At 46.7% G+C, this 12,548-nt stretch overlaps 1 protein-coding gene across 1 annotated transcript; it reads right to left on the bottom strand.

The window, feature by feature from the left end:
- Positions 1-369: 369 nt before the first annotated feature.
- On the bottom strand, positions 370-2,498 carry LOC133363387 (ATP-dependent RNA helicase DHX30-like). Its single transcript, XM_061582783.1, has 2 exons — positions 2,405-2,498; positions 370-2,230 (listed from the first exon to the last, which is right to left on the bottom strand). Exons 1-2 carry the CDS (start codon positions 2,426-2,428, stop codon positions 395-397), a joined length of 1,860 nt encoding a protein of 619 aa, XP_061438767.1. The 5' UTR covers positions 2,429-2,498; the 3' UTR covers positions 370-394.
- Positions 2,499-12,548: the final 10,050 nt, after the last annotated feature.

The following is a 12,548-nucleotide window of genomic DNA, read 5'->3' as shown; positions in this document are numbered from 1 at the left end:
GACCTGGAGACGTTAAGATGCAACAGACCAAGCCAGGGCAAGCTTATTTTCTCCGCGCAGGTGGCAAGTAATCTGTCCTTGTACGAGGACCCCCCCCACGGGGGCTGAGCAAACATGGCCACAAGTGAGTGGCCCCAACCATCGGACTGTTCTCTGGGGCCTTGACCCGTGCAACTGGCATCCTCCGTCCTTGCTTGCAGGTAGGCAGCTGTCGCCTTTTCCCACACCACGGCAAGCCGCCAAAGGCCACAATGGGAGAGCGGACACTATGAATCTTCCGGGACGGAGAGAGATGTCACAAGGGATAAATAGAACTTTATTTAAATAAACATTTGTCAACATCTTTTTACAAATTACAAGTCCCCGTGTCCAGATTCTTGGGCTGCTGCCAGATCTAAGCTCCAAAGCTGCCTGGAGGCCCTTTGAGTAGGTCCACTAGGATGTCCAGCAGCTGGCTGTGCTGGTGGTGAAGATCTCCAGGAATGGCTGCCATCTCGTAGCAAAGGCACATCTCCACCATCCTGGAGAGGGCCACACGGAAGTCACGCAGGAGCCGGATGGTGTAGGAGTCCCCTTCCAGTACCAGCAGGTCACTGTCAACGAGGGATACGGTTGCTCGCCAGCCATCATCCCGCACGTGGATGTCTGTATCCGTCATGAGCAGCACGGCCAGGGGGTGCACCTGAGAGGAGTCGCGCACAAAGACGCCGCCGTTGGACTTGACCGCCATGAAGTACGTCAGCCAGCGGGTGTAGAGCTTTGAGGCCTCCCTGTTGATGGTTGACTTGTGCAGGAGGACAGTCCCAGCCTTGGTCCGGTACGTGTAGCTGTTGGGCTTGAACTTGCCCTGCCTGTTCACTTTGCCTTGCCTGACCTGGATGAGGTTGGGGTAGAGCCCAGCCATAAGAACACCCTTCACCAGCTCTTCTTCTTCACTGTACTGGTTGCAGACGGATGATGGCAAGAGGCAGTCCGAGGGGGTTGGCACCAGGTAGGCCTCGTAGAGGTTTTCTGAGAATTGCTTCACCAGGCCGTTGACGAAACGCAGGCTGGGTGCATAAAGGAGGTAATCCTGCAGGTAGTTGTCGCGAGCTCGGCTGTCCCTGCGCCACAGCACGTCCTCCCAGCCTGCCACCGCCCGCACGAACGCCAGGTGGTCGCTGCCGCTCTCCCGGCTCAGGATAGCCTTGGCCTTGTCCACCTCCGTGCGGTTCTGCAGACTGCTGCTGAACGGGTCCCTTGTGAGGCAGGAGACGATGACCAAGAGGGGATGGATGCAGCGGTAGATGGAAGCCAGCACTATTGCCTTGGCCAGTCGTGGGTCCGTGGAGATCTGAGCCAGGCGCTTGCCCAGAGTGGTCAAGGCCTCCCTGTGGTCCAGCACACCAATCTCCTGCAAAAGGATGACTGCTTCATCCACAGCTTTGATGTCAGGACTATCCATGGCTTTGGAGAGGAACTCAACGGCTGTCTTCTCCGGCATGTGTATCTTAGCTTGAACCACCAGGTTCTCAAGGGGGGTGCGGAGGATCTCAGGCACTTGGAAGGTGGGCATCCTTTCCAGGCGGCTGCGAGGGAAGAGGTGGTAGGCAAAGCCAGACTGGCAGCGGCCGGCGCCCCCTCGTCTCTGGATGACGTTAGACTTGGATACCCAAACAGTCTCAAGGCACGAGACCTTGGTCTTGAGATCGTAGCGCTCCTCCTTGTGGGTCCCGCTGTCCACAACATGCACAATGTTGTTGATTGTGATGGAGGTTTTGGCAATGTTGGTGGCCAGGACGATCTTCCGTATGCCGGGAGGAGGACGTGGGAACATGCTCTGCTGGTCCATCATTGGGATGTTGGAATGAACTGGTAAGACAAGGTAGCGGTTGCTGTGAGGACCAAGAGTCTCCAGGAGACGCTGCTGCACTCCTTTGATCTCCTGCCAGCCAGGGAGGAAACACAGAATCCCGCCTGGCTCTCCGTGGGCATCGATCTGAAGAATGAGGTCAGTGATCAGCTCGAGGTCAAGGGCACACTCCTCATCCAACTGCTTGACCTCATAGTGCCGGTGCCTGTGGCGCCGCAGCATGGCCATGATTTCCTCCAGGTAATACTCTTTGACAGGATACATGAAGCCTGGCACCTTGACCACCGGGCAGTCCCCAAAGTACTGTGAGAACCGCTGGTTGTCCCCCGTGGCGCTCATCAGCACCAGCCGGAGCCCGGGGTTTTGCTTCTGGATGCCCTTGAGCAGGATGAGGAGGAAGTCAGTGTTGACATCGCGCTCGTGCACCTCGTCCACAATGACGTGGCTGACCCCCTCCAGGTGAGGGTTGCCCTGCAGCTTCCGGAGGAGGATGCCCATGGTGCAGAACAGGAGGGCTCCCCCCCGGGCCAGCGGCTTGCTCTCCAGCCGCACCTGGTAGCCCACGTTTTTCCTCATGTTGGGGCCCAGCTCCTGAGCCACGCGCTGGGACACGGAGATGGCGCTAATGCGCCGAGGCTGGGTGATGACCATGTTGTACTGTGCGCCGCGCCCCTCCAGGATGTAGTGTTCCAGCATCAACTGGGGAATGCGAGTCGTTTTCCCGCAACCCGTGTCCCCGGCTATTACCACTACTGGGTTCTGCTCCACGGCCGAGAGGATTGCTTCCCTGTGGGAATCCACAGGCAGAGGGTGGGTCTCCTGCCAGGCAGTGCCTCTCCGCTTCCAGAGGGACAGGAGGTTCTGGCCGAGACGCACTTCTTCGGACTCCGACATGGGGATGTAGCTTTTGCCCGTGATGGCGTCACTGAGGGTGCCTGTCTCCTTGCTCAGGTTCATCATGTCATCCACAACTGCCAGCTGGGGGGCAACTGGGCTCCTTGGGACTATGCAGCTTGCCCATGGCTGCACAGGTGGCAGGGCACATAACCCCTGAGCCACTCCCTGTGGGGGTGCTCTTTAGCTGATCCCTGACACCCAGGAGACATGAGCAGGGATTTGAACTCATAGACTCTAGACTCCCAGCCAGGCTCTCCTCCCCACTGTGCTATACCAGCTGCCTTGACACCTATATACATTTTAGGACCCACTCAATTCTTCTTTTTTTTTTTTCAATAATTTTTATTCAGATTTTCATAAAACATACAAGACAAAATCATAAAACATTCAAAGACAAAAAACAAAATCAAAAATAGTTAAACAAAAAGAAAAAAAGAAAAAAAAACAAAAATAAAAAATAAAGAGTAAAATATTGACTTCCCATTTGTCAAAGATCAAATCAGTTATAAGTCTATAATATATAACAATCCTGTCTCTTAAGTCATATTATAAAATCACTTTCCTCCAGTAGTTATCTTACTTAATCATCAAATCTCATAAACATTACTTTATTCTTTCCACAAAAAGTCAAAGAGAGGTTTCAATTCTTTAAGAAATATATCTATCAATTTTTTTTTCCAGATAAGCATATCGATTAATCCATCTCATTACTAATTATAATAATCTTGTTGTCATAACCATAGTCAAAATAAACATTTCAATTAATCCATCACATCAGAATCTGTTAGGTTCAGTAATTTCAGTAGCCATTGTTCTATTATCCCTATTAGTTCCATTTTCCATCTTCCATCTTCAGTAGTCTTGTTAAGTCCAGTAATTTCAGTATCCAATCTTCCATTATCAGTATTCCATAATAATCTTGCTGTCAAAGCCATAGTCATATAGTAAGAGTCTGATGGGAATTACCTCTATCCCAAATATTTTCTTGCCATCCATTCTGAATAGGTTGCTGAAATACTGCTGTAAAATCATATCTCTGTTCTTTTTTTCAAAATACACTGGGTCATCTCTTGAAAGTTTTTCCATTGTCACATGGCTGCAGTTAATTCCATAGATTTTCTCTATATTGGGCTCCATCACATCATTCCAGTCCAGAAGATTATCCATGCCATTGATAACTTTATCTCTAGAATCTTCATTAATTTCTTCAGAGATAACATTGAGTTCCAAACAATAGATTTTATTTCTAAAGTCCATAGACTCCAAATCTTGTTCCTGTTCCACGTTTGTTCCAATCTCCGGGATCTCCTCTCTCACAGGGACCCCTGTTCCAGTCTCCAGGGTCTCCTCTCTCACAGGGACCCCTGTTCCAGTCTCCAGGGTCTCCTCTCTCACAAGGACCCCTATGTCTTTAATCTCCTGTGTCTCCAAACAATAAATTTTATTTCTAAAGTCCATAGACTCCAAATCTTTTTCCTGTTCCACGTTTGTTCCAATCTCCGGGGTCTCCTCTCTCACAGGGACCCCTTCCAGGGTCACCTCTCTCACAGGGACCCCTATATCTTTAATCTCCTGCTTCATTTTACTCAATTCAATTTTCAGCTCCTTACAACCCTGTCGCAGGTTTTGTTTCGTTATCTCAATCTCATCCATTATTTTCTGAAACATAGTTATTTCCAGCTTCTCAGCCACTTTCTTAATTGCCATTTTAAAAGAAAAATATAGGAAAACCACTTCTTATTTCAGCAACAATTGGGTTAATACTCCAAACTTGGTGACATCACAGTATAAACAGAGCAGACAGCCTTATCTCTCCATGTTTAAGTAAACAAAATGCAGTTCCCAGGATCGAAACAATTAATGGCGGTCGTCAGAAAACAGATTCGTCAAAATAAAATAGACCAAAAAGAGAGTAGTCTCAGACAATATAATATTCTTCAAAATAAAAATCTGGAATAGAAATCCCTCTTCTGTGTATATCTTTAGAATGCAAATCCAGGACAGCTTTTTGCAACAAAAACAGAGATAAGCTATTAATTAGTGAGTAGCAGAGAGAAGTTATGGCTCCCCAGTGAGATGTCAAAAACCGATCAATCTGGCAAATCTCTTTTAAACAGCAACAATTTAAGTCAAGTAAAAGAAAAATATAGAAAGAAGGGTGCTTGCCTGTTAGTGCGTTCTCTCTTAGAAGATAAGATGAACGTTCGCTTTTCCAGATAGAGCTTGTTGTTAAAAATCCGTCCCACCTTCGTCGGCTGGACCTCGTCCCATAAATTAATGAGATCTGGTCGTCCCAACAAAAATAGGCTTTGAGGTTAATCTCTTCGTTTCTCCCTACCCGGGAGAAGTTTAATCAGTCAAAAAAAGAAAAAATCTGACTGATATATCTGAATAAGCTTCTTTTGAGGCAGGAGCCCGTCTCAAAAGCAGGCACAGGCTAAGTCACCCTTCCCGGAAGTCAGGACCCACTCAATTCTTCTGATTGTAAATTGTTTAATTGTTGTATTTTTATATTGCTGTAACCTGCCCTAGGACCTTATAGTGAAGAGTGTGTATGAAACTGGGCATCCGGATGGCCATTGTGAGAACAGAGTGCTGGACTAGATGGGCTTTGGCCTGATCCACCAGGCTCTTCCCGTGTTTTTAAATCCAATGAATCATCATCCACCATCATCTCACTCCTGAATATTGATGAATGCTCTTTGCTGCCAGCTGTTCATTTACTCTGGATTGGGATGTGGACTAAGGCTCAGCCTGCAACAGATCAAACTTTTATGAGGGTCCAACTCAACACAGAACATCTACTTGCACCAGTTCTATCACCTCTGCCACTCCTGTCCCCAAGGGCCCAACAACTGACCTTTGGCAGAAAGAATTCAGCAATAATAATATGTTCCCAACACATCTCCTCCTGCCAGGGATGCTTGGACTCCTTTCACCTGCCTCCTTCCAGTGTCCAAGTTATTGATCCTTGGGGCAGGGAGAGGCCATGAAATAGCTCACAGGGTTAAGGTGAGAAGGGCCCTTTCAGTCAGCTTGCCTCAATATCACTTGCAAGCCTTCTGGCTTTTGTGTGTGTCCCAGTTTGAATGCTTGCAGCTTCCCTTGAAAAACACCCTGACGGAGGTTTAATGGATCTGGCTGTACCTGCAGAATAGCTATGACTGAAACACATTTATTTATTATTATTTATTTAGAAGGACGTGCCAGGTAAGGGGAACGCGGTCCAGACATGTTGTGGCTGTGCCTTGTTCCGGTCCTTCCCACACCCGCAAGGTCGTTGGTAGTCCTATCAGCCAACTCTCAGATCTCCAGTTGCTGTTATTAAATGCCAGATCGGTATATAATAAAACCTCCCTCGTCCACGATTTGATTGTGGATGAGGCAGCCGATCTGGCATGTATAACCGAGACCTGGGTGGGTGAGCAGGGAGGAGTTGGTCTCTCTCAGCTCTGCCCACCGGGGTACTTGGTTCAGCATCATGGTAGATCTGAGGGTCGGGGAGGTGGGGTTGTTGTCGTCTATAAGAGTTCCATCTCACTCACCAAGCACCATGTTCATTCAGTTACTGGCCTGGAGTGTTTGCACCTTGTGTTGGGCCAGAGGGACAGGCTGGGAATCCTTTTGGTGTACCGCCCACCTTGCTGCCCATTGGCTTCCCTAACTGAGCTGGCGGAAGTGGTCTCGGATATATTGTTGAGGTCCCCCAGACTAATAGTACTGGGGGATTTCAACATTCAGGCCGAGACCACTTTGTCTGGCGCGGCTTAGGACTTCATGGCTTCCATGACAGCCATGGGGCTGTCTCAATATGTTAGTGGTCCAACACATGTATCGGGGCACACTCTAGACCTTGTTTTTGCTACTGAGCATGGGGAAAGTGATCTGGATGTGGGGAGTTTTACAACACTCCCTTTGTCATGGACAGACCACTGCTTGCTGAAGTTTAGACTTTCAGTAACCTCTTCCCTCTGCAAGGGTGGGGGACTTATTAAAATGGTCCGCCCCCGGAGACTAATGGATCCTGAAGGTTTTCAAAGGGCTCTGGGGGATTTTCCGGCTGATAGGACTGGCGCTCCTGCTGAAGCCCTGGTCGCTCTGTGGAATACGGAGATGACCCGGGCTGTAAACACGATCACTCCTGCACGCCCTCTCCTGTGTAGAGCTCATACAGCTCCATGGTATACTCCGGAGCTGAGAGCGATGAAGCAAGATAGGAGGAGGCTTGAGCGGAAATGGAGACGAACTCCCGACGGATACAATTATGCGCTGGTTAGTGCTTCGACTAAGCTCTATGTAGGAGCAGTGAAGGCAGCTAAAAAACATCATTTTGCTGCCACTATTAAATCATCTCTTTGCCGCCCAGCGGAGCTCTTTCGAGTTGTCCGGGGGCTTCTCCATTCAAACCCTCCGGACACGGTGGAATCATCGGAGGCCCGCTGTAATCAGTTTGCCGATCACTTCCAGAATAAGATCTCATGTATCCGCCGGGACCTAGACTCTCAAGTTATAGCAGTAGATCCTAGTGAGATGTCTGGAGCACAGTCTTGTCCTGTTTTGTTGGATGAGCTTCAGTTGGTTCAACTCGAGGACGTGGACAAGGTGCTTGGACAGGTACGTGCAACCACTTCGGTACTGGATCCTTGCCCCTCCTGGCTGATAAAAACTAGTAGGAATGGAACAGGTAGCTGGGCCAAGGAAGTGATAAATGCCTCTTTACGAGAGGGAGTGGTCCCGGGCTGTCTGAAAGAGGCAGTGGTGAGACCACTCCTGAAAAAGCCTTCCTTGGACCCAGACAATTTTAACAGCTACAGGCCAGTGGCGAATGTTCCATTCCTGGGCAAGGTCTTGGAACGGGTGGTTGCTGGCCAGCTCCAGGCGCTATTGGATGAAACTGATTATCTAGATCCATTTCAATCGGGTTTTAGGCCTGGTTTTGGCACTGAGACAGCCTTGGTCGCCCTGTACGATGACCTATGTCGGGAAAGAGACAGAGGGAGTGTAACTCTGTTGATTCTCCTTGATCTCTCAGCGGCTTTTGATACCATCGACCATGGTATCCTTCTGGAGAGGCTCGCGGAGTTGGGAGTTGGAGGTACTGCTTGGCAGTGGTTCCGCTCCTACTTGGCGGGTCGTCTCCAGAAGGTAGTGCTTGGGGAACATTGCTCGACACCGCGGGCTCTCCAATATGGGGTCCCGCAGGGGTCAGTTTTGTCCCCCCTGCTTTTTAATATCTACATGAAGCCGTTGGGAGAGGTCATCAGGAGTTTTGGAGTGCGTTGTCATCAGTATGCTGATGACACGCAGCTCTACTTCTCCTTTTCATCTTCTTCAGGTGAGGCTGTCGATTTGCTGAACCGTTGCCTGGCCTCGACAATGGACTGGATGAGAGTTAACAAACTGAAGCTCAATCCAGACAAGACTGAGATGCTGTTGGTGGACGGGTTCTCTGATCGGATGGTGGATATATACCCTGTCCTGGATGGGGTTACACTCCCCCTAAAGGACCGGGTTCGTAGTCTGGGAGTCTTTTTAGACTCTTCCCTCTCACTTGAGGCTCAAGTAGCCTCGGTGGTTAGGAATGCGTTTTACCAACTTCGGTTGGTAGCCCAGCTACGTCCCTATTTGAGTAAAGAGGACCTTACATCAGTGGTACATGCTCTGGTAACCTCACGTTTGGATTACTGTAATGCGCTTTACGTAGGGCTACCTTTGAAGACAGTTCGGAAGCTACAACTAGTGCAAAATGCGGCGGCCAGATTGCTGACAAGGACCAAGCGGTCCGAGCATATAACACCTGTTCTGGCCAGCTTGCACTGGTTGCCAATATGTTTCCGGGCTAGATTCAAAGTGTTGGTATTAACCTATAAAGCCTTATACGGTGCGGGACCACGATACCTTGCGGAACGCCTCTTCCGATATGAACCGGCCCGTGCACTACGTTCTGCTACGAAGGCCCTCCTCCGGGTTCCAACTCACAGGGAGGCCCGGAGGGTGATGACAAGATCTAGGGCCTTCTCAGTGGTGGCCCCCGAACTATGGAACAGTCTCCCTGAGGAAGTACGCCTGGCGCCGACTCTGCTCTCCTTTCGGCGCCAGGTCAAAACCTTCCTATTCTCTGAAGCATTTTAAATTACACTGATTTAATTTTAAAAATGTTTATTGTGTTGGATTGTTGCTTGTATTTTAGTATTGTTTTGTTATTTATTGTATTTTTATGCTGTTTTATGTTCACCGCCCAGAGAGCTATTGCTAGTCGGGCGGTATATAAATTTAATAAATAAAATAAATAAAATAAATAAAATAAATAAAATTTATTAAATTTATATCCTGCCCTTCCTCCCAATTGGAGCCCAGCATGCATTCCAGAGGGGTAGCTGTGTTAGTCTGTTGCAACAAAAATGACAAAAGGCTCTTGAGGTATCATAAAGACTAACAGATTTATTGCGCATCTGATGGAGTGGGCTCTGGTCCACAAATGCTTGTGCCACAATAAATCTGTTAGTCTTTAAGGTGTCATGAGTCTCTTTGCTTTTTTTATATTCGGCAACACTTGCTACCTTGATGGGCAGTTATGGTGGGAGAGAAGAGAAGAAGTGCACTGGGACTTTTTTCCAGGCCTGTGCATTTCTATGCCTGTGTGTTCTAGAATCAAGATGAACCTGCTACTATTTAACTTAGAGAAGAGATTGGATGAAAGAGAGGTGAGCAAATATGGCCCACTGCCCTACCCTTTATTTAAATATGCAATAATAAGAGGACAAAAACAAGCACACCCAAATGAAACACATTTTAATTAACGTACGGAATTCACTTCTCCAAGATTTAGTGATAGACTTAGATGGCTTCAAATGCAAATTGATTGGTGAATAAGTCTATCAATGGCTATTTGCCTTGATGGATAACTAGAACCTCCAAGTTCAGAGGCAGGATACTAGGGATGGGGGAGAAAGTTGATTCAGTTCACATTTAAAGCCAAATTTACCAAATTCACACTTTCTGAAACAATATGAGAACCAAAACACAGTGATCCTTTGAAATTTGCACTTATCCAAATTTTGTGATGCATTTTTCCAACCAAGCAATGTTAACAAAAAAGCATATATTAGGGGAAAGTGTGCACAAAGCAAATATATTTGTGAAAATAACATACAAAAGTGCATTATATTAGGATAAATTGCTTGCAAAAATGTGTACATTAGTCAAAATGCATACAAAAATGCATTAGGAAAACTGCACAACAATGCTGAAGAATTTTACTGAAGAAATGTGGAGGACTGAATTTAAGGTTAGAAAAATGAGAAACTGAGAGGACTGAAATTTCCAGATCATTCCATCCAGTATAATTCTGAATATTAGATTCTGGGAGGGAACAACAGGAGAGGGCAGCTTTCATGCCTGGCTTCTACTAAACCGTCTAGGAGCATTTATGTACAGGTACATAGGAAATTGCCTTTTACTGAGTGATATTATTGGTCTAGCTAGCTCAGTATTGTCTATACTGACTGGACACAGCTCCCCAAGTTTTCAGGCGGGGGGGTCTTCCCCAGCCTTATCTGGAGAGGTTGAAGGTTGAGGCTGGGATCTTCCGCATGCAAAGCACGTGCTCTGCCACTGGTTGAAGTTCATTTTAAGCTGGAATCTTCTTACGTGCCCTTTTGCATCCTTAAGCCTTGTAGTTACCATGAAATGGCATTACCTTTAGTCCAATGGCATATCCCTTAGTCCCTGACCCAGAAGAGCTCTTGATTTATTATTTCAACAGTTTATATACTTCTCTAAGTGGTGTATAGGAAGGTTAGAAAAGATACAATAAAGATAAAAATCAGTTAAAACTAAACATAAAATCAGAAAACGTACTTAAATGCCTGCTCAAATAAAAAGGTATTCACTAGGCACTGGAAGTTCAACAGGGAGGAGGTCTGTCTGATTTCAGCTGGGAAGGAGTTCCACAAAATTGGGTCCACAATACTGAACACATGGCTGCTATTGGATAAAATTTGTACAGCCAAGCCATGTGGGACCACTAACAGTTACTCTCTCCAAAATCCTAAGTGATCAGGCAGGGATATAAGGAATGAGGAAATCCTGAACCCAAGTTGTGAAGGGACTTGTAAATGAAAACAAGAACATTACACTTTATCTGGCAATATATTGGCAGCCAGTGCAAGCTTCTAAGCACCAGAGTTATGTGCTGGTGGTAGTCTATCCCCATCAACAGTCTTGCATTTTGTACCAGCTGGCTCTTCTGGACCAGGCTCCAAGGTAGTCCCACATAGAATGCATTGTAGTAATTGATACTTTAGTTTAACAATGCATGAATTGCTGCGGCTGGACTATCTCTGTCCAAGAACAACCATAGTTGGTGTACCAGCTGTAACTGGTAAAAGATACTTCTAGCTGCTGAGGCTACCTGAGCCTTCACTGACAATTATGGATCCAGGAGCACTCCCAAACTATGAGCCTATTCTTTCAGAGGGAGTACAACCCCAACCAGAACAGACATCTGGTCAATCTCTTGAACACAGGGACCACACGATCACAGTGCCTCCATCTTGCCAGGGTTCAAACTCAGTTTACTGGACCTTATCCAGTCCACTGCTTTACCTAGACAGCAGTCCAGATTATGCACAGCCTCTCCTGACTCAGATGTTATGGAGAAATAGAGCTGTGTGTTTTCAGTATAGTGATGACACTTTGCCCTCAAATGCCAATGGCTTCATGAAGATGCTGAACAGCATTGGTGTGGCACACCATAGTGCAAGGATCATGGGCCAGAAACACAGTCTTCCAGTGTTATTATCTGGATATGACCCTGTAGGTAGGAACGGAACCACTCTAAAACAGTGTCCCCAGCATCCTACAGAGCTGGTCCAGGAGGATACCATGGTCAGTGGTATCAAAAGCCATTGAGAGATCAAGAAGCAGAAGGAGAGTCTCATTCCCCCATCCTGCTTTCAATACAGGTCATCCATCAGGGCAATCATGGCTGATTCAGTCCCAAAATGTATAGGAACATGGGAAGCTTCCTTCTCCTGAGTCAGACCATTGGTCCATCTAGCTCAGTATGGTCCACACTGACTGGTAGTGGCTCTCCAGGGTTCTAGGCAGGGGACATCATCAGCCCTACCTGGAGATGTTCTGGTTGGAGGACAAGGATTCAGAAGTCAAGCTTGTGGTAAAGCAGATTGAGAGACACTTTACTGAAGAACAGCATCCCCTCTTTATGGAAGAAGAATGGTATTTCTCCTGTAACTTTTCTCCACTGCCACCTATTATAGGGGAGAATCCTTTGGCCATGGATATATTCAATGAATTAGATGCTAAAGATCTTTTTCCATTTATAATTTATCCAAGAGCACTAACAAATAGCCACACCTAGGTCCATTAATTACACTTGGGGTGCAATCTTAAATTAGCAAAGGAGGTAATGGATTGTGCATGCTCAATAGGCAGTTTTCTAATGTTTATAACACAGTGATTTCCAAACCAAATTTCTTCAAACAAGGCAGTTTATCATGCAGGACTGAGTGGCACTCCAAGGAGGAAGTTTTGAAGTCAAGTTGTTCTGAGTTAGGTTGAGGGTTGAGCCTAAGGTGGACAAACAAAAGATCGTCTTGCCAAGTTTAGTTAGATTGCTTATAGAGAACAAACAATCCAAACCCATTCCTGGACTGAGAACCAAAGATTTATTTTATTATTTGTTTAACAAAATGCACATAATGATTGGATATAAAGACCTCTGAGTAGTTTTCAAAAAAAAAAAATGAGGAACTGACCCCCTAAAATGTTATAATTT

The sequence above is a fragment of the Rhineura floridana genome, chromosome 8, assembly GCF_030035675.1.
Source record: "Rhineura floridana isolate rRhiFlo1 chromosome 8, rRhiFlo1.hap2, whole genome shotgun sequence".
In the NCBI taxonomy this organism is placed as follows: Eukaryota; Metazoa; Chordata; class Lepidosauria; order Squamata; family Rhineuridae; genus Rhineura; species Rhineura floridana.
This window is presented reverse-complemented; position numbering and strand designations above follow the sequence as displayed.